At 38.5% G+C, this 23,080-nt stretch overlaps 1 protein-coding gene across 1 annotated transcript; it reads left to right on the top strand.

The window, feature by feature from the left end:
• Positions 1-3,529: 3,529 nt before the first annotated feature.
• Positions 3,530-22,085, top strand: asip1 (agouti signaling protein 1). The gene is made up of 4 exons (XM_047584208.1): positions 3,530-3,926; positions 17,912-18,083; positions 18,190-18,239; positions 19,236-22,085. The coding sequence occupies exons 2-4, from the start codon at positions 17,918-17,920 to the stop codon at positions 19,398-19,400; spliced, it is 381 nt and encodes a 126-aa protein (XP_047440164.1). The 5' UTR covers positions 3,530-3,926; positions 17,912-17,917; the 3' UTR covers positions 19,401-22,085.
• Positions 22,086-23,080: the final 995 nt, after the last annotated feature.

Raw genomic sequence — 23,080 nt, 5'->3', positions numbered from 1 at the left:
CAGCATATAGCGATGCAGGCTTGAAATGTTTACAGTGGAGAAGTGATTGTTTGATTCGTAGTCAAATTAAACCTGTGTGAGATTATCATGACATCTGGATTCAGTCTACCACTAAACCCTCTGTGGCTGGGCATCTTTCAAACCACATTTTGGGCCTAAACAGATCTTACAGGACGTATGTGGATCTGATCTCAGGTGACTATCGTTTTCTAGTTTCACTTCTTTTTTGACATTCAGGAACTGACTGATCTGAAAACATTTGAAAACATTCTCTGCAGTCATGAACCTGTTCACTGCAAAATAATAATGCAGCCGATAAATTAACATTACGATGAAAATTAAACCTATTTAAACCAATCGAAACCTCTAATTATCCAAATATATCTCTGTGTGGTAAATAACATATTGTCTTTAATTTTGTAATTTATGTGTATGAAACATTTTCACCTCCGTCTTTTGGTCAGACGGTCGACAGCTTTGACTAAAGTATCTGCACAACTGTCTGGTGAAAGACAGATAAATGTAAACCCGGCCTTCCAGGGAGGTGCCTATAGTGGCAGGTGTTTCTACTGTAGCTCTGTGCTACGGTACAGGTCAATATCAGCCTCGAAGACATTCAGTTACATTGTGTCATCATTGCATGTCATAATGTCTGTGAACCAACGTTCCCTCCGTCGACTTCTGCTTGGGATTTCCTGCATTTTCCAGAATGCAGTTCTGGTCCTACAACATAATCCAGGGGTAATGCTGAACAGATGGTGAGACTGGATTCCTAAACATCACCGGCTTGATAACGAGTCGAACAATGTTAATGATGTGATGTTTTAGAGGAAGGAATGCACCATTTATCTTAGTTCAGTCATACTAAACACGCTAAGAAGCATGGGATCATTGCTTGTTCTCTCCAAGTGATAACAACCCTTTCTTTAAATCAAATTATCAATATATACACATCTCGTTATCCCATTAATTTATCATAGCTGCCTTTAATCCATCCAAGTGAGGACACTCGGGGCCTGTTTAGACCTTTCATTAAGATCAGATCGGGCTGTCCAGTTGCAAGTGACAATTTTGAGGTGCATGTGTTCACACCTGGGATTAACATGCGTCTCCAAATAAGAGTTAACAAATGCGTAACGTAAAGGCAGATTTTACATACCCTGCCTTTGAAGTACAGGTGTGAAAACTCCCAGGATGCACTGGGGTCTTATTGCAGAGATCTGATTTCTGTCCATGTTGTGTGTAATGCCTTGCCTAATTCCTTTGTGTTTGAACACACAACAACCACTTTCCGGAAATGTTTCTGTCACTGATTCCAACAGCGCAGAGTTGAATTTATGGTTTTCAGGTCCGAGCTTTGACACCATTTGTTAAATTTAGATAAAAAAATAAAAATAAAAGAGATTAACTTTATCTGTACTGTGTATACACCTTTGGAAGAACTGTGATAAAGTTAGTTTCTGTGTAAAGGTTGTGTGCACTATAGCTCTCTGACACAGAATCACACTTGTTTGTTCCCTTGTTAATTCTTAGTAACAAGAACTATAATATTTTTTGTAGTTGGTTATCAACTGTGAAGACAGAACATTTTAACAGACTCTCACTCTCTCACTTACAGTGCCTTTTCATTTTCAGCCCATCATTTAAAAGCACATGTGTGTTCTTTTCTGGGTTAAACGCTTTCCCCTTGTTGAGTGTAGGTGGTCTTTAATCCAACGTATTGTGTTCATATCACCAAAGGAATGCGGACACGTGTGACCCAGACCATCTCCAAATGTAGTCAGAGATATGGAGGTGTTCACACCTGTCTTTTACATGATCCGCGCCCCAGAGAGCAGGTTTGTTTAGACTCAAGGCACCTCAGCCTTCACCACAGAGAATCACTCTAGTCCTAAAGCTGCTTCTCTGACCACATGGCTCCACAGTGGCAATCTTCACATTTTTGGTTTTTCATAAAATCTTGACAAACAATAACATTTCGTAAAATCCTTCATGCCCCCATGAAGAATTGTAATGACCAGTGTGGCCAGATGGGTTAAGAAATTTTCAAAAAATATCAGATGGATATTTTGTTTAGTACTCTGACTACCCACAGTAGTCTGTCATAAATTACAATGCAGACAAAATAATACAAATCATACAGCAACAACCCACGGCAGCTAACCGCCATAACTACTCCCATTTAGCAAAGAATACACACACACACACTCACACACACACACACACACACACGCACACACGAACACACACACACGTTTCTATGGCTATCTTTGTGTGGACACTCATTGGCATAATGCGTTCCATAACCTAGAGATCTTCAACTTTTCTCATGCTGAAGACCCCCAAACAGTTTAAGTAGGATCCCCTATCTACTATATTAATCTTGGCCTAGTGCTATTTATAAATATACATTATTATTATCATTTTGCATTCAATGTTAAGCTATCCCTTATCCCTTTACTAAAATATGTTGGATTCATGTTAATGTGTATTTCAAAAAATATAAAAAAAATGTCTAATCAACCAACAATTTTTTTACGTCCGCGGACCCCCATGTTGAAAACCTGTGCCGTAGCCCCTTACTCTAACCTAACTAACCATCTCAACTAAATGCCTAACCCTAACCATCTGCGTAACCCTAACCCTAGCGTCATTGTAACCTTTACCCTAAAACAGTTGCATAAAGAAGTGAGGACCAGCCAAAACCTATTTTGTTGACGAACATAACCCTATTTTTTCCTCCAAAATCCGGATTAAAACTGCCCAACTGGTCATGACACCGCCCAATCTGGCAACAGTAGTAACGATTACCTAATCTGGGAGCGGTCAAAGTACCTTTCCATCAACCTGGTGATAGTCCTGGGCTGGGATGCTGCCGGCATTTGGTTTACTTTTCCACAGACTTGTCAGTACATGTGTTTACCTCTTGGCTCTCACAGGAACGCTAGCGCCAAGCACAACATTCAGTTGGATTGTTGCTAAGCGCTTCCAAAATGAATTACCTCCACATTAGCCTGGCTTTGTGTTGAATAGCAACATTTAGCATGCTAACAAGTCGATTTAAAAGGGATGAATGGTGCAAGTCGGCAGTGTTAGACTGGCAGTCGAGCTCAAGGCGACTAATCTTTATCATGTGTAGGAAAACAGACTGAACACCTGTTTCAAGATACACTATAAGACACGGTCTGAATTCTGAGAAATGCAGGACCTCTCGAGCAGACACCGATTGAAGAAAAGCCGATTTACCGAAACAGAAACACAAAAATTGTGATCACAACGCAACTGAACATCACAGACACATGAAACTGATTAAAAGATAGGAGGCAGATTAATTTTTCCTAGGCTGGTGTCAACCTCTAATGTAGCACAAGGCTACAGTGGAAACACCTGCCATTAACACCACTTCTCCAGAGAGTCTGGTTTGCATTTATCTGTCCATCCTTCGCATAATTTGACCTTTCCCCATCCCCCAAATGACTGCGGCACTGGTCCCGCCTCCCCGGTACAAACCTCCCAGTATGTCTTCATCATCAGCAGCAGGGAAAGGTACTGCTACTTAAGCGGAGATAAAAGAAGAAACAGAGGAGAGGGGGAGAAAGAGAGGTGTTTGCAGAAAGGGAAAAGCCGTCGCAAACACAAGGGAGACAGAGCCAGGCGAACAAAGGCAGCGAGGGGGAAACAAAGCAGAAAGGAAAATATTTTGAGGAAAAATAAAAAAAATCTGAACGAAATCAGAGGTGAAGTGAGAAAAAAGTGAGGAGAGAAAAGGAGTGTGAGGAGTGTAGTGAGTTACGGACCAAAGAAGCAGAGAAATAAAGAGGCAAGAAAAGAAAAAGGAGGGAGAAGAAGAGCGAAGAGCGGCACACTATAGAATCGTGAAACTGAGAGAGAGATATACTCAGAGACAGCTGGCCCGGCAACTACAGGTAAGGCAAGCGGAAATTTTCCTCCTGACTTATTTTGTTTAAACTGTTGCAGGAAATCGTTTTAGCCTTGAAAAAGGCGCGGCGAGGAACATGCAACAGAGACATCTTGTAGCATGCAGGCGAGGAATTTCAGAACAAGCTCCTTTTAATGCCTTAATCCTCAGTCAGAAAAAAAAGAAGGCAGCACAATTGAGAGAAAATCATCCTTTGTGGGCTTGTTCCCTCAATAATTGTGTGCCAGCTGCTTCAACGATATTTTCCCAGCAGTGGCCTGTAAAGTGCGGCGGACATGTTCCATGTTAAACCGGTAAAATTTAAATCAGGGCCTGTTAATGAGAAACAAATTAGCCACTGATAAACAGAAATGTGTCGCTCATGTTCTGTGTGTTTAAACGCCTGGATTTATTCCACGATGCGAGCGTTCGACTCATTTACGCTCAACCTTAACTGTACCTATGCTGCAAATCTATGCGCATGCATTCGCTTGTGCGGTAACAATGTCTGAAAACTCTGGAGAAGTTTTCCGGATTTCGTTCAAAGCGGAGCTTTGGCGCCGTTGGGGCTCCATCTATCGACTGCGGCATGTACCAGGAATCGGTGTTGACATCCGCATTGAGACAGATAAATAAACGTTGGAAAGGAAACCACAAATACACATTAAAATTCAGTTTATTGGAGCCGGCAGCCTGTTGTTCTAGTGCGAGGAGTGATGAAAGATGAAAATCTGCAACGGTCCGTCGAAGTGGCTTGACTGAGAAACTCCAAACCGCTTAGGATTTCTTTAATAAAGACTAAAATAAAATATATAAAATGTGTTCAGTATTTAATCTGCAACAGTCTTTTTCAACATGTCTTAAGATAATAATTATATATGTATATATAGAAAAACTGCAGATTCAAGTTCAACGGAAAGTCTGTGAGAAAATATGATTTACTCCATGTCTAGTTAGACCTTAATCAATAAATCACAATGAGGAATATAATGTTTGCAAAAGTTAATATCAAAGTGAAAAGTGAAATAATATTAGAGATAAGCCGAGCATTTCAGTGCCGCACGCTAAAGATCTTCAGACATTTCTCTTATGGCAATAAAATAGGGAATAAAAATAAATGAGAAGTATAACATTTGTAAGGATCTTGTTTTTTTTGTTGAATTTTTATTTAACAAAGATCTACCTTTGGCTGTGGCCAATATGGAAAAAAGAAATAGAAAAAAATACAATTTTTTTGAGTTATTGAACAAAAGGATTTATCCATAAAATAGCAGCAGTATAAAGGATAATGAATTATCGATATAAGATCAAAACTTTACCTAGAGTGAACGATAACGAGGGATGAGACCAACGTAATCTAAAGACCACAACATGCTTTACATGTCATTTTACTGAGAGTGCTCACCGTGTCAGGGGAGATCTGTTCGCTGCCTTTACTCCAGACAGAGGAAAGAAATTTAAAACTCCATCTGGACGCTTACCTGGTATTAACAAAGTCAGATGGCCAAAGCATATGTTTGAAGTTTTCTGGTTGTGCCTCACTTTGATACCGAGTCCTTCGATTTCTAAACTGGGCTGCGGATTATCATAAAGCCAATTTTCTTGTGACCTTTAAACATCTTTGTCCAACATGTTGCTTTGTATTCATTCTGCACAGAAGTATTATCCTCTGTAGTGTTTACTACCTTCTCTGGTATTAATTGTTATTCACACATTTCACATTCTGCATTTAGCTGAAGCCAAAGCATTTTATTAGTACTTTCCTGTCTGTGCAGTGAGGTTGTGTGCTGTAAAAAAGAAAACATTTGGGATTTAAAAGGAGAGTAAAAGAAACAATTGATTACATATTAGTGGTTAAAGTTTACTTTTTTTTTTTAAATTTAATTTTTTTTATGGCGGTACATTCAAAAAACAACAAAAATGGTTTCAGCCTGTTCTTTTAAAATATAATTTTAGTAGCTGTTCTAAAAACCATATATGAACCGAAGCGGTTACATAGTGGAGATAAATCTACCTGTGAACCCTGCCCACAATGACCAGATCCCGTTTCAATGAAACATTTACTAATACTGTATATTTTAAATGTTAACAATCTAAATTTGAGCAGGGTAGTAAGGAATCTGCACGTATCCAAAGCCAATCTCACAATTACCAAGAGCTCACACTGCAGTTCATCAGGACTAAATACAATTATACACCATCTCTCACAAACCAGAGTGACCAAAGTGTAGTAATCCACTACTTAATCCCGTCCCCGACAAATATCCAATGTCTCCTGTTTCGACAACTTCTGAGAAAAACTGTGCCTGGCTGTTTCAGTAAATTATTGCACATTTTTGTGCAGCGCGGGGAAAAAAAGTCAGGAAGTTCTTCAGTATTTCTATCTGTCTATTGAAGCGGTTTAAAAAAACAAAAAACAAATAAGCGCCTCCACTATTGTAGCGCGCTTAAACACGGCGAATTCACTCACGTGCAGTAAATCTGCAAAAAGATTCATGAGTGAATTTATCCGCTAAAGCCTTCTGTTTAACAGTGTCCTGTTCTGGTCGGTTCTCCATCTGAATCATTTGACAAACTGACTGAACGCATTTTTGAGAAATGGTATGGAAGAACGCCTGTGTCTGTTTTCAGTAAGCTGCAGATGCATCATGGGTAATACATAATGAATTTGGTAAATACATTTGGAAGCTGGGGGTGGGGACGCGTGCTCCACAGAAAGCGAAAAAATTTTATGTTCGTGAAATGAACTACGACTCAGTGTGAACTTAAATTATGGTAGACTTTACTTTCTAAAACTGGCAGAATAGTGCACGTCATACTAAATGCTACGTTTTATATTTTAGTATTTAACATACATTAGTTTTTGTGCCGATCCTGCGCGCTACTGTTCCTCCCTCTCTGCTGCTCTGACAGTAAATTAGTCGTCTGCGGGTCCAATGAAGGACTAACTTTATCCGTGTCATATCCTTTCTTTTTCAATTCAGTTCTTATTTTAACATTCATATATTCAAATTCAGATGTGGTGTGAATAGAAATCTGTCTGAATCTCAGAACTGATTTTATTAACAATTCATTTCCAGTGAATTTAACTTTGTGTCGGGTGCAAAACGACGACAAGAAATACACTAAAAGAAATTAAGAACAAACTAAAAACAGGTACTGCGAGTCAGAAAAGCAGAAATATGAACTTGAAACGTTAATAGTATTAAGAATATATGAGTAATCTGTAAAATGTCTGGTTTTGAATAGAAAAGTGGTGCAGTTTGTTCAGGGATTGTGAAAATGTGCGAAGTGTACGAAAATGTACACGGCTAATGAGGATTTTTGAGTCTTTACGTCCAATGTAACGTCTGTAGAGCCGGAAAAGAGTCCGTGTCCTGGGTCTTCCTAATGAGGCCAGTCGTAGACATGATGGATCGGCTCTCGTTTGAAGTTTTGAACCTGATGGATGGCAGCGTCCTCTTAGAGACGGGTGTCTTGAAAAGGTACACAGGAAAAAACGAATGACACGTAGCAGTTTCCCTTTGTCCTTTGAGTAAAGGACGAAGTTGATGGAGGTGTACACGTAGAAACATCTTTGTCTTCGGCGGCCTGAACAGGAAGTACATCCTCTCCAGTGTTGCGATAGGAAACACACATAATGTGTATTTACTTGAGGAAATAAACACTTGTTCTATGGCGTCCACATTAAACCCTTCCTGCAGAGTGTGTTGGAAATCGTGACCCGAGGAAGGCAATATCGCCCCGTGTACAGAAAAAAATAAAATTAAAAACGCTTGGACTGGCCAATTTGAAGTATTTAATTTATTAAGGTGCATCAGTAAGTGTTCAAATACAGTTACGTCCTCGCACGTGTGGAACTGCAAACTGATAAAAGAGAGCAGCGTGCTGCTGCTCCAGGTGACGGATGATGGACTTGACACCGAGTTGATAGAGTCATCCCTCCAAACCTGCCAGGAGTCCGTCCTCTCTCCTTTTAAAACGGCCTCACGCACGGCGGTGAAAGAGACGGAAGACGGAGCAAACAGTTTCCAGGATCAGGAGTTATCAATAGTTAACCTTTGACCTCGTCATAACGGGTTTCTTGGACCATAACGTCACAGATCGTCACTTTTTTTTAACTAATATAACTTATATTGTATTAAAAAAAAAAAAAATCACATAACCTTATTCAGATCTTTATTTGCTTGGAGCATGAGATGAAAACTGACTGTTAAAATGGAAAGCAATTTAAATAATTCAGAACGACAAAATATCTTCAATATAAAAATAAAATAAAAATGTGCACACAGTGAACTGAATCAGCTACATTACTAAAACATTAGAACCAGCACAAAACAGGCAAATACCCTCCAATTTTTTATTTTTTTTTTTGGAGCTGCTTCAAATTCAAAGCATATTTTCAAAGATCACAAATGAATGTTGAGCAGTCAAGCTCCATAATTCGACTACACATATAAGAGAAGGCTGCCTTTTATTTTAGATACTGTCTGAATTATTTTATCTAATGCACTGAACAGTAATCACAGCAACAGTCACTATGACGCATCGTGACAACTCGGACAACCAGACCACAGCCTCCGCTTAAACTCAAAATCACTTTAACTTCAATGGTCTTCATTTAATATTACAAGAGCAAGGGGGCTCGTTTATGGTTAGAAGATCACAGCTCCAAGAAACATATGCGCTTCCTCGTTTTTTTGTTTAAAAAAAAAAAAAAGCCGAAAAGTGAACCCGTAGTTTACTGTTCCCGCGGGGAGCGTCCTGAATAACTGAACCAGAAAGTCAAGCAAGCTGTCAGAGTGTCACTGAACTCCTCATTAGCCGCGTTGGGTGCGACTGCCACACCATGTTAACTGATACTCTTGTTTCGTTAAAACTATCAATGGATCATGGCTTCGGCCGCAATATTTAAACTGACCTGGTTTGAACCTAAAGCTCCAGGGACAAATAATTTATGGAAAAAATAAATGAACACCAGGACATGTGAAACGTGAAAAGGAGTTTATTATATGAGCACATGGAGAACCGACTCTTTTTTTGTCAGTTATTTAGATTTTACCGTATATTTCGCTGAGCGTCAGACAGCAGCCACACATATATATATATATATATATATATATATATATATATATATACATATATATATACATATATATATACATATATATATATACTGGTGAGGATTTGAAATGGACTGAAGCAGACTGTGGGAAAGTGGATTGTAGAAGATTTGGTGAAATACTCCTTTAAATGGAGCTTTATTCTGGGAGGACAAATTTCTTTTTCTATTCCCAGTAATTGTGTGAATTGTTGTTATTGCAGCTTAGTTGTGTCTTTTCCTTTAAGTCGTTTTTGGTACATTTAACCACATCATAACTATGGCAGTGAGATACACAGTAATAAATAAGAAAACATACAAATAAGTTTTGTGCTGCACGTAGGAATTTAGCTGTGTTTTTTAGTGCAGAGAACCTTGAATCAAAGGTCTTTTAATCAAACACACTAAGAGGAAGGACCAACAAGGAAGGACTAGTATATATATATATATATGTATATATATTTAGATTAGGATAATGAAACCTGATTGAATCATATTGGTAAAAACACAAACAAACTGGACGACTACCAACTGCTGTATTTTTTAATTCTAATAAAAAAATTATTTATTACATACTTCTTCATACTTGTGTGTGTATGTGCAGCCTTTCAGACAAAACCCAGGGAGGGAAAACACCCAAAAACCCACAAGGCTAACAACATTCACTTCAGTTTAAAAATATTCTGCTCTCTGGGTTCTGGCGTCTGGACAATCAGACAAGGCATATTCACCCATTCCCCAGGAAAAAGAAAAAAAAAAAGTTAAATAAATAAAACTTTGTCTTTTGAGCTGTATGAGCAGTGAGTATCTGTGTCCTTGTTGTTTGGTCTGGAGGACTGAAGAATACGGATCCTGGTAGGAAGAGTTATTTCCTTTCACTCAGGTGCAGACGGTACGTACCAACTGTTGACCATAGCTTTTTGTTGGTTTAGACACAGGAGACGTGAGGCGCGGTCCCGTCTTTGTTGTCGGTAGTTTTTCGATAATGGTTTGGTGTCGCGGCCTCTGGTACCTGGTGCTTGCTGTTGCTTTAAAAGTAAATTTAAATGTTGTGTATTTAGATCACATAATACTACTGTTTTTTTGTAAGTACATTCTTGTGGAAAAGACCAAATGAATGTGCATTTATTTAAAAAAAATTAATCGTCTATTTAAATCCCTCACCCTCTAAAGCAGGGGTGTCAAACATATGGCCTTAGGGTCAAAACTGTCCCACCAAAGGGTCAAATCTGGCCCACGGGATGAATTCGAAAAGCGTTGAAGACATTAACTTTTAAAAAAAAATAAAAAAAAAATAAATGAAAGTAATTTGTGTAAATGCATCCTATTTGTGTCTGTTTTAGTCAGAGCTGTGAACATGACACATCACTGAGACCTAGAGCTATCAGCAGATGGATTTGCTTTTATTTGAAAAATGATTCAATTTCATAAAAGGATAGTTGATTAAATGTAAACATATTCGTAATTTACTTGTACTTTGCACTAAAACAAAGGGGATGATTTGAAATTGCCGTTCAACAGGGATGTGAACTAGAATGAGTTTGACGCCCCTGCTCTAAAGGACACACTAATAGATGGATAGATAGGTGTGGTGTTTAATTCATCATTAATTCTGGGCCAAATAAAATTAATAATTTTAAATACACATTTATACCAGGAGGTGCTTTAACCAGTCTGTACCATCATAGTCTGAGTTTGATTTCCAGTAAGATCCTCGCAGATGGAAAACAAAAAGAGGATAAAATATCGCCGGTGGGTCAGCTACATACTTTTTTTATTTTTAAAAAGGCAAACCAAGGGAGGCGGTACTGTGTAAAAGTGGAGCCAGCCGCCAGCAGAGCAGGTCAATTTAAAAAAGGAGCCCTGTGAGTTTATTGCCAAAATCCATGGTGATGGAAATTACTGACAATTATTTCAAAATGAGAACCAGGCCACTGGGCCCGCTCTGATGTTAGTCTTCCTCCATAGTTTTCTAGACATGATTCTTCAGATAATACCAGTTTGTGTGTGTGTGTGTGTGTGTGTGTTCAAACAGAAAAAGAAGTATGAAGGGGGATCTCTGGGTTCACTTCCACCCGCTGCAAGTCAGATGTTTTGTCGGGGCGTGGCCAGAAAAAAAAAGAAAAAAGAAAAGAAACATCTGATCATCTTTGATCTCGGCCAAATTGCCTTCGTAAATAAAGTTTGATTTGACTTTTTTTGACTTTTCACGGCACAATCCTACATGGATCACATAGTATAATGAATATATTTTACTACTGTATTCCAGCAGCTTGTCTTTCGATTAATTTGCATTTCTTTTATTGATAATTACAACAAGCATAAAAGCAACTGCCTGGTACTCAATGATTTAGTCACACAGTAGTCCAAACAGCTCCCACCTGTCTTAGTCTAATCTACTAAAAGTGTGCCCTTTCTAATGAAAGCTGGCAGCCATTAAGAGGGGAAATCAGCTGGAAATTTAAAATTTTGAAATTTTAACTTGTTTTTTTTATTTCATGTGCATTCAAGCCTTTAAGTTTAAACTCATACTAACGCAAATCTTGCCCTGTACAATGGATGCGGCTGTAAAAATGTGTTTCTTGTCAGGGTGTGTAACTTGTGCGTGTGTTGCTCACTTAAGTGCAACATAAATTACAAAATGCTCTCAGTGTGTCACAGAACACTGAGGTCAAGAGGCCAAAAGGAGAATGGTTGAGTAACACCACAAGTTGTTCTTTTTGTTTTCCATAACACTGAAAAGCAGAAATAATGTGTATGTTTCTCAACATCTAGTTTATAAAAAAGATCTTTTTTTTGTTGCAAAAAGTGAGGAAAACAAAGCATGTTTAGACTATACCTCCACACTTAATTGCAAATATGGAGAAATGCAGATAAATCCTTGAACAAGCTGAACCTCCCCATTTGCAGCCTGAAGGAAGAATTCACAGAGTCAGAGGAGGTGCAGCAATAAAATGAACCTTAAAAGTCTCTAAGGCTGGCATCGAGGTTAGGACGGGCTCGACATGGAGGGCAGGGGAGGCCGTGGATGTCAGTACGTCACGGCCAAGATGTAGGCCTGCCACCTCCTCAGGTCTTAATTAGCATTGAAACAAGACCAGGGGCTGATATTTGTGGGGAAGAAAATTCCAAGTTCCAAGAAACTGTCACCAGACTGAACTAACCCTTCTTTAGGTGGAACGTATTGATGGGACCAGCAAGACGAAGTAGGAAAGAGTTAGTGCAAGAATGCTAAAGGAACAGGTGGCGAGGGAGTCGGGAACTTATTAAAGTGGAACGTAGACCGCTTACAGGCCAGGTCTATCAACTTGGACACCAAGGTAGCAGAAGAAGTTGTTTCAGGTCGGATGTGGAGATCCATGAAGGGAGCTTAGAACAAAACAACCCTGGTTAAGAGAGGAGTTTTTTTTGCCCCTTCAATCCGATTCCCACCCTTTAATAATCAGTATCGGCTGATTTGAGTCTCGGCCCAATCTTAAACAAACACATTTTATTCCCCTGGAGATTCATAAAGGCTTTTCCTGTGTTACTTCACCGTGTGGCTGTAACAAGTAAATAGGGCTGTCAAAGCCAAGCTAGTTAAATGTAGTGTCTTATCATTGGTGATAAAAAAAATGCTCTATTCACCACCCCTAGTGGTGGTAAACTACCTTAGTAGTAAGAGCTGTTCTTTGGTAGACTAACAGAAACGTGGCTGCCAATCCGCACCAACGGCCTCACAATCATACACCAGTAGAGTTCACACTGGGAGCAAAGTGGGTTAAGCGTAAAATAAATAACTACAAAAGATCTGCTTTCTATGAAGCCCGGTACCGATCCTGATCGATTTAAAAATGTCTGGATCGACCACAATAGCGAGCTCTCGATTCAAGTTGGGACACGCGATCATCCGTGGAAATATCGCTGATGAGATGGATCACAAGATGATGATGTACAGTGTTTTAAAATAATCTTGAAAAATGTCCACGCCTTTCTGACATTTTCATACATTTCATTCTCTAAAACACAAATTATTTATTTGGCCTTGGGTTTTGTGTTTGACATCTACATGGGGAAGAATATCGGGATAGAGTGATGTGTTAGGAAATTGAAAACCTCTGTGGCTGTAAAGTAAATGAACAGACGTATTAAATAACATATTTTTTTAATTATTATCCTCAACAATATTTACAAAAAGGAGCTTATTTGGAGTTTTGCAAATATACGTGACCGAGTTTCATCCACAGCGTCACGTGAGCTGCGCATAAGCTCCACACGTGTTGTTTTTCGGCTCATGTTTTCACGAAACTGCTGTCAAATAATTTAAATTGCTCCACATTGGTTCCAGCAGTTTAAATAAAAGTGGAGGCTTGACAGGATCAGACCTGACATAATGATGTTCGAATTTAGAGAAAGAATCTCGGACTAGAAAGGAAAGCGTTTCCTCATATGACAACAGACTCCATATTGTTTAAATTAATGGCACCATCAGGGACATGAAACTCACGCTATTAGAAAAAAAAAAAAAATAGCCATTTGCCTGTCAAGTGTTTGGGGTGTGTGCATGGTCCCTAAATGCTGTGATAAGAAATATGACAACAGCGAAGCTTTGGACCACTGCCCTCAGTCTGACTGCGGTGGTAAAGTTAAGTATTTTCATTTTGGATGGTCAATTACACTGATCATTAAGGAAATAGTGGTGTCCAGGTAAACGCAGCAAAGGAAAGGTAACACTCACTCCAGCTTTTAACTTGGGAAAGTTAAAAACATTTGATTGTCAGTTCCAACCTCAAGTCCTATTTATAGAGTCATCCTCTCATCATCTAATGAAATAGACTTCAAAAGGTAACAACTGTAAACATTGTCGGTAGACGTTGTTTTACTGGAACGCTGACTATTATGTACAATACGATCAACTCCCGCGGTTTGTTGACTTCGTACTGGGTGGTGGTTAAACACGATTATTTACTTTTCTTTGGAGAATACATATACTCTAAGGCTACATGTCACAGTGTCAGTGTAGCATAAAGCAACACACAGAGGCTGCTGCCTTTCTCACCCTGATCAATTGCCAATTAACAGCAACAATGCTGTTGGACAAAAAAAATACAAAAAAGCCCTGTGGGAATTCTAGCCACTGGGCAGGTTTGCCTTTTAAAGGTCAAAAGGAGTGTCTTATGCCTTTAAAAAGTGTTCATCTTCCTCAGACTTTTGCAACACTAGAGGGTCTTTCAGGTCTCTTAGTCATGTTTTTTTAAAAAACAAACATGAATTCATTTAAAAGTCTGGCAGCTCATTCATTGGCATTGCTCCACAAATAAATAATAGCTGTAGTATTTATTTGGTCATTTCTTATTTGGCTTTATGACTTGGCCTTAACAGACAGTTGTGCAAAGTTTTTATTTATACTGCATTTAATTCAGAGACCAACTGAGAAAAGGTGCAAGCGCAGAGCAACAGTGTATTCTGATCATATTGTTTTTCTACTTTGTATTTTTTAGTGATCCTGTGTGCTACTGCCCAGTGGATCAACAATCCTGACAATATTCTGTAATATCTGTGTCTGCAAAGAGTAAAATAATATCTTTTGAACTGTCCTTAAGGGCATTTTTATGACATGTATCATTTTTGCTGTATATACAGCTTCTGGCGACTTCCTGCTGTGCTGAATTAATCACTCAGACTTATAGCTGAGTACTGACAATTAAAATTATTTTAAAAGATGATGGAGAAAGCAATAAAGCTAAAAGGAATCTAAATGAAAGTCATATATATTATTACTTTTTTATTATTATTATTTTTTTACAGAAAATATAGTTTCTTCTTCTTCTGCAAAGTGAACCCTTAGTCATCGTCTTCCAGAGCACCACGTTAAACTTGTGTGTGCCCAAACAGCAGCTGCAAAATGATTTAATTTCCCAAAGACGAGCAGGTTGAAAATTCCGATACATGGCGAAACAATTTCCACTGCCTGCAAATGAGTAAATAGCCAACTACGAGATTCTCTAGCCAACAACTAATGCACAATTAGTCTCACAGCTACAGTGGGAACAGTTCGTAACAGTCTAATTTTAATCAACATAAAAACATTTTAGAAGCCAAAAATTACATCACATTCATCCGATTAAAATATCAGCTAAAGTTTCCACACAACACATCTGCAGGGCTGTCCACGGAGATGTGTTAATTATATCATTATCAATCATGAGACGTGAGTTTCAAACGGCTGAGAACTGCATATTTACTTGGTTTGAGTTATTTGGCAAGTTTCCACCAGTGATTGTTTTGCTGAAAGCGTCATTAATCCGAGATGACCACACTCTCTTCACTGTACTTTGCAAAACAGGAAACAGGAAACCGCAAAAATGGTGCCTACAGGGTTCAAACGACTGACTGATTATTGGGTGTCACTTTAAGCTGTTCCTTTGAAAGCAGTGGAAGCGTCAAGCAAATATGTCAGACACATACATATCAAACGGCACCTCGAGCCACCTCGATGTATGCGGTTAAACTTTAAAGCATCAACACAGAACTGGGGCGACTGCTTCTCATGAGGCTTCAGTCCACTGATAAATTTTAAAGGCAAAAAATAATGAAGAGGTGACGCAACGACAGAAGCAAGTTACATAATATGCACAGATGTGGAAGCAGATTTATGAATTGTGAAGGCTCGCTTCTCCCCATGAAGTTTTCTAGATATGAGGTGTGTACTGCAGGAGAGTGCAGGGTGGCAAAGCATCATATCCTCACAAGATCATCTTGATAGAAGTTTTAAATCATCCCGGGTGATTTGCAAGTTAAGAATGAGATAGGAAACACATGTCTGTGTTTTATCCAGCATTTAAATAACCATATTTCAACGAGAAGTGTTGTTTTCTAAGTACATGTTGAGTCAATTTTGGAAAACTTTGCAGTTACACATCTCAATTATTCTCAGACATTCTTCAGATTTATGAAATGTTGACCCAATAAATTCCTAAAATAGATCATGCTGCAATAAATGTGTAAATACATTTTAAACCTAATATTTATTTCACCTTGACAGGTCGATTCAGTCGCTTAAACTGATAGGCCTCTTCACAATAAATACTTTTGGACATTTCTGAGAAGAATAAAGTGAAAATGAGGAAAGATAATATTCTCACAGGCATCAGTAAAACACCCAAATGTCTTCAATTACTCTGAAGAGGCCAAGTAACACAATCATGAGACAGACACGAGGTCAGAAAGAAAAAAATATACATCCTGTTATTGATTTCTCTTGTGGAAAGCAATAATACCTCCACTCTACCTCTGGTCGTCAGGTTACGTGGTGCTGAAGGGAGAGCTCCTTTAAGTCCCAGGTCACTCAGCATCACAGTAATAAAGTTTAGCTGAGTGTTATTGTTAAGAAGATATGTACACTTTGAATAAAGGAAGACAAATATTCATCCTAGTTCTAATCAATTCTTTGCAGCCAGCCACATTTATATTCAGTGTATGCCCATCACATAGTGTCTTACATTTGTAGGTCTTGGTTAATATCCTTTCCTCACTGTTATTATTATATACAACTGAGTCTGAGCGAATTCCTTTTCAGTAATGCATTTTAATCCTGTTAATTAATACTCATTTTTGCCAGCCATGCACAGGCTCGACATACCCAAACTCTCCTCTACTTCCTTTAAAGTGAAGAGTTAGAATACCCAGATATCATGTAACTTTTGAACAGATCTCTAAAGCTGGAGGTACATTTTTGATGAACTATGTGTTTGGGTGGGCTTAATGCAGTGTTTCCCATACTTTCATAATACTATGGCCGTCCACCAGGGTCTTTGCTTCACCGATCTCATAACGAATTGGAAATATTTTTGCATGTTCCCCCCAGGTCCTCCACGCACATTGACCGCTCACCTGCCTGGTTTTGAATTTAACTTGATGGAGGAAACGTCCTGGACAACTCATGTAGCATGTGAAGCTATTTGTGTGGTTCACTGCTAAACACCTATGTTACCAACACTTTTTAAAACCCGATGTGTGTGCTCCACATGTGTGTGGGTCAATGGCACTGATTGTTTGTAGAACTGTCCCATTTTTGCTGACAGTGCTGCACAATTAAAGGCAGCAACAGGCCAGGCTGCCCAACTTGAGAGAGAGAGAGAGAGAGAGATAGAGAGATACAGAGAGAGAGAGTCAGTTGTTCACATCTTGAAATTAATGCTATGTATACACATGATGCAATACGCACATGACTGGCAAAGGCAGCACAAGGGCAGCATGTGGATGTGAATCTACGTGAACGGAAAGGCTTTGACTGACAGCTCACTCAGTTACAGCCTGGAAACTCAATGTAACTAAAGCTAAAACATTTCTTCTTACTAACTCGTAGCTGCTAGTTTTCAACAGTTACACCCAGGATTATGGTCAGTGTTTACAGAGATGACGAGCCTGCAGGCACCACTATCAGAAGACAAATGAAAAGGAAACAGAGCTTTATAGTAAAGGTGAAAGGGTGGTTATCAGTAAGGAGGACTGCGAGGCATTGGGGACCATTTATTTTTTCAACCAAACGTCTAGCATTTACTGGGTGGATTTTGTTTACACATTGGATTCAAAAAGCACCAGAAGCCAGAAAGCCACTGTTACTGTACGGCAGTTAGAGAAATGCAGAGGACTCTGAACAAAGCATTCGAGTCTTTGCTGTTCTCTGACTACGTTCAGGCACTCAATAATGAAATCCAAATGTGAATCATTAAGACAAAATGACGAACCTTGAAACAGTGGGAACAAACAGCTGTAAATTGATATATATTGTTTACGCTAATAAGATACATCCATGAATGTGAGGATTAACCTAAATAAAGTGTACATTCATTTGCATTCTCTGCTGAAACAAACATTAACAAGCGTCCATTGTGGTTACTTCCTTCCAGAGAAAGATGCATGCTTCCTTGCTGCTTGGCTGCTTTCTCCTCGCTGCAACACAGTACTTTCTTGGCTCTGCACACATGATCCCCGACGAGAGACTCTCCGCCAACAGAGTCGTTGTATCCAATGCCTTGTCTCAAAACCTAGAAATAGGATCACCCTCTGTTGTTATCGTGGGTAAGTGAAAAAGTAGTATCAACGATAAAGCCTGGATTTCTGCCAAGGTATTGTCTTTATCACTGTATACGCTGATGATGGGTTATTTTCTATTGTTCTCTTTCAGAGTTACCGAAATCAGTGAAGAAGAACAAGAAAACGAAGAAACCAAAAAAGGTTGGCCTGCAATCAAACAATCATAATACAGAACCTGTGCAGATACTAGCAACATTTCTTTCAACAGTATTTGATGTTCAAATAATCAAAAATTACAAATTCTGATTACAAGATTATTTTAAACTTGTTTGCTTCTGATCTTGGTCATTTAACGTGACTGGAAGGTCTGGGTACTTTTTGATATTTTAAGTTTGGTTTTAAACTAGACATATATATATGTCTATCAATCAAAAGGCCTACATGAGAGTTCATTTCATTTCATTATATCGTTTAAAATGAAAAAACAAAAAATGCAGGACAAGTAAATTTACCTGTCATTCTTTAATATATGAAGGATCCAGAAATACAACTAAACAAGAAAACAGTCATTATTTCATTCATGTAAAACCATAAGTTAGAGAAATGAAGTGAAGAATAATAAGTTGTTTACAGCTGTCAATGATTTTGTGTAGCTCTCTATGAAAAGCTTTTGTTGGTCGAAGCGTAGAAGGGACTTCACCTAAATATTCAGATGTAATTTGAGATATTATGACTGAATTTATGTCTGATCGTGTGTCTTCTGAATATGGAGAAGTGGGAGTGGTGCACAAGTCTTGATAGCCACAAATATCAGATGTAGGCTACTTCTAGTTTAATTGTAAGAAAATACAGCAGTTTGGAGGGTTTTCAACTCTATTATTTAAATCAACTTAGTAAAAAGACAGTTAAGTCAAATGATAACTTTTTGTTTTGTTGTTTTTCAATTTAAAAATCAAAATCATATAAACCAAATACTAATAAATGCATAGACCTTGAATCATCAAGTCATTTGTCATTTGTGTCATGATTATTGTGAAAATCAAGTACGTACTCCATTTCTCTAACAATGCACAATATGTTTTGATGTTCACATTAATACTCAAATTAAAGTTGTTAAGATGTAGATATGTATCTCACAGTAAACTGCAGTAACGTTGTTATCTCACGTATTGTTTTTATTTTGCCCTTGTTTGTCAGAACAAATTTGGGGTGAAAAAGCGTCCTCCTCCACCTGCTGGCTGCGTCGCCCTCTGGGGAAACTGTAAATCTCCTGGCAATGTGTGCTGTGATTACTGCGCTTTCTGCCAGTGTCGGCTCTTCAAAACTGTCTGTTACTGCAGAATGGGCAATCCTCGCTGCTGAACGGCCGGCTGCAGCCTGTCTCCGCTCCAAGCTGACGGAACAAAACTTCGTGCTAAAGCAAACCACTTGCTGTGAACACCATGGGAGGGGATCACTCCTCGACCCTGGTTTGTAATTTTGCCCCTAAAATTCACTGCATGAAAGCACTTTATCGTGGAGGACTGCTGCGCAGTGAACTATGTTAAAATGGTACAGGGTGTAATTCTTAGAGGCAGGGTATGTAAAATCTGCACGCCCCCCCGTTTTATATGCCACAGTTATTGACTACCAATGGGCTGTGGACACGCACGACTTACGTAGAGTAACCAATAGGAACACTTACAAACAGCGACACTCGGTAAAATGGCCTATGATTGGTGGAAAACTTCCACGGGATGATTTTTTATCAAGCCTTTAAACACAGCCAGGAGGAGGCACAGAAGTGTTCTCTAGAAACACTTGAATTATAATGTGCTGACAGGCTATTATCGAATTTGGACAAAATTGCGCCATATAAATAAATAAATACATACCCTGCCTTTAAGCACTGCTTTAATACTCACAAAGGTTTTAAAACACCCTTAAACTTTGGTTTAAATTTTTAGTACACATAAATGAAATTTATTTGCAGAGTATTTTATGTATTTCTTTATTTTCACACATAAATTCATCAATGTGCAGCACCATTAAAAAGAGTATTATGTATTTTATGGAGCTTTGTGCAAACTGTGCTTTTACTATGTTTTGTATTACATAGTTTTTGCTATATTTAGTGTGCACACATAGCAAATATCAAGCATTTAATTTAATATAGATTGCTAGCAAGAAATTCCTACGCGAGTCCACATAAAACACACACAAAACCTTAAATCGTGACACAGGTCCAAATTCACGGATTCCTACTTGAACCACGAATCCCAAAATAAAGTTTACAATTCTAGTGTCCTTTCTACAAAGCGGTTAGGATATCCAAAATTAGTAACAGTACTTCTTTGTTTATATCCATTATGCATGTATTCTTGGCGCTGTAATGAAGAAATAGGTCACATAGAGCAATGCTTACATGGACACTAGTATTCCAGTAATAATCTGAATAAACCGCTTCATCTAACCACATCAACCTGAACAGACTGACCTGACCAATATGATTTAATGGGAAAATATCTGCACCTAATAACCATGTAAACACTTGATCTAGTCATCTCTGGTGAAATAAATATGTTCTCTATGAGCATGTTTGCTCCACAAAGGGTAAAACACCAAGTGCCATGACAAGTTTCCAGGAGGAACAAAAGGAAGGAGGTAGAAAAATAACCACTCGTTCAAACAAGTGAAGCTGGCACCACGTTGGAAGCAACGTTGAAAACGAGGCTCCATCTTGGTCATTTTCTTCAATTGTGTGAATTCAGTGTTATCAATAAAGTCTGTGAAAAAAAAAAACTTCTTCTGTTATATTTCTGGCAGAATGTGGCATGTTTACATCATATCTTATCAGCGCATTTTATTTATCGTCAATATAAACAGTACTATAAACATTTCAGTTTACTTGCAGAATATTGTCCATGTAAATGAAGCCTTTGGTTTACTGTTAGACTGTACTAAATATTGGGCCATTAATAAAAAGGCAACAGTATCTTGGCTCAAACATATGGTTTGAAGGAACATAAAGAATGAACTTGTTCCAAAAAAAGTAAAGTAAATATATTTAGTGCAACAAATTATCGATACAGAAGCCGACGCTTAGGAGTGTGCGTCAGGTTTTCTCCAGAAGCATTCTCTCTTTTTACCTGCCCATCATTAGATTATCTTGTTTAATCAGATCACACTGTCTTTGACTTTATTATCATCTGTGTTTTGTTACCGAGGAAAATAAATCCAGCTCAGGAGTCTCCTCCTTCAGTTTTAAATCACCACCAGACAGCTGGGCAGAAAGCAAAAATGTTTCCTGGAACCTCCAGTCTATGTTTTCCAGTAAGTCACTGATAATTACATTAGTTTTTACATTCCCATTGGAGTTCTACGATGAAAAATAATAGGATGTTAGTGATAACTGGGGCCTTTTAATGATTGATTTCATTGGAGAGCCTGTAGCCCGGATGGATGGACTTTCTGAACTGGAATGATAATTTGGCACTAATGAAACAACACTGATCAGGTCCGCTTCTGGAAACTCTGGCGCCAGGTTTTTATTTAGTTTTGGATTTTGGTGATAAATGTTTATGGTCTTTTGTGATTCATTTTTCTTAAATGATGCTGAGTTTTCCTGCCTGTTTTTGTCGTTAGTCCTAGCTTTTTTTGTTATTCCATGCTGTGTTCAGTGGGGTTATAGATAGGTTAATCTAGTGCTTCTAAACACTGGTGACATGTTGGGATGACTAGCAGAGACATGAGGTGACTGACGTGTGCAAGTGAAATATCTTTTTAATTTCCACTGGTCAGATTGAACTCAAACTATTTTAGTCGTAGCTCCAATAGGTTTAATTCTGGCTCAAGTGAAATTAATTCTAGGCCCATTTTGTGAAATTTCTTGACCTCTCCTGGTATGAAATGATGAAAGCCATTAAGAATGAATGCAGTTTTATGCTTTATTGTTTTATTATGTCTGTATATTTTGGTTCTAATGAGACCCTATCAGTGAAACTAGCTGATTTAAACCACTGTTTTATTCAACACATTCATTCTGCCGATTAAAAGAGTGGAACACAGGATCTGACCAGATACTTTTTATTGGAGAGCACATAACCAAACTGAGGAGTAAATATAGGACATGCACAGTCAGGCAGAAACACCACTGATTATCTGTGTTGTGCAGGCCGGATGTATAACAGTAAATATACTGGTACCTATAACAAGTTGCACCATCAGTCTAATGAGGCAGTTTCCATAAATAAGCAGAACCCACGCTGACAGCGAGACTTGGAGAGAGCTGTGAGACATGTTTTGAGTGTGGAGCAGAGGCTCAGTTAGCCACGCACCACCTCGTGATCGAATCAGTATGGTTTTTCGAGAGGCTCAGCTCCACGACCCCGCTGTTGTTTGGATGGATCTCAGCAGTAGGAATAACACGGGGTGAATTGAATTGAGATGTAAGAAAATATTGTGACAGAACGTAGTTGATTTTGATACGCCTGCCAAAAACAGAGAAACAAGAGGAACCACAGAAGATATAATATTAAGGGTGGGAGAAAAAATTCACATAAATATTGCAATTTTCTCTTTTACGATTTTTAAATCGATTTTTTGGTTCAAAAATCGCTTTTTCACCCTAATTTAAATGCTTCCTTTTTGTCCGTGTTATTCTTCGACTATCTAGCAACTTCAAAAAGAGAGCAGAGAATGACGGACAACTTGCAAAAATACGCGGAGATAAAAACCTCCACCATCACATTTTAAGTCTAAGGTGTGGACACGTTTTGGATTTTTTTACTTTTAAGGGAAAAGCACAGCTGGGCATGTCGGAAGCTATTTGTAAACTCTGTAATACACACGTCCTGTACGGAAACATGACAAACCTTAATGCTCACCTAGCAAGACACCATCCTGAGGTAAATGCAGAGCTAATAACCAAACATACCACAGCAATAAACCAGCAAGGGCTAATATTTTTTCTACACTATTTCTTTTACCTCTTCTATAGGTAGTCCAGCCTTTAAGTATAAGTACAGTTACGTTCAAACAGCTGGTTCAAATATATTGCTGCT

The sequence above is a fragment of the Mugil cephalus genome, chromosome 4 (genome assembly GCF_022458985.1).
Source record: "Mugil cephalus isolate CIBA_MC_2020 chromosome 4, CIBA_Mcephalus_1.1, whole genome shotgun sequence".
Lineage (NCBI taxonomy): Eukaryota > Metazoa > Chordata > Actinopteri > Mugiliformes > Mugilidae > Mugil > Mugil cephalus.
The sequence above is the reverse complement of the archived record's forward strand: the minus strand, read 5'-3'. Positions and strand labels throughout refer to the sequence as shown.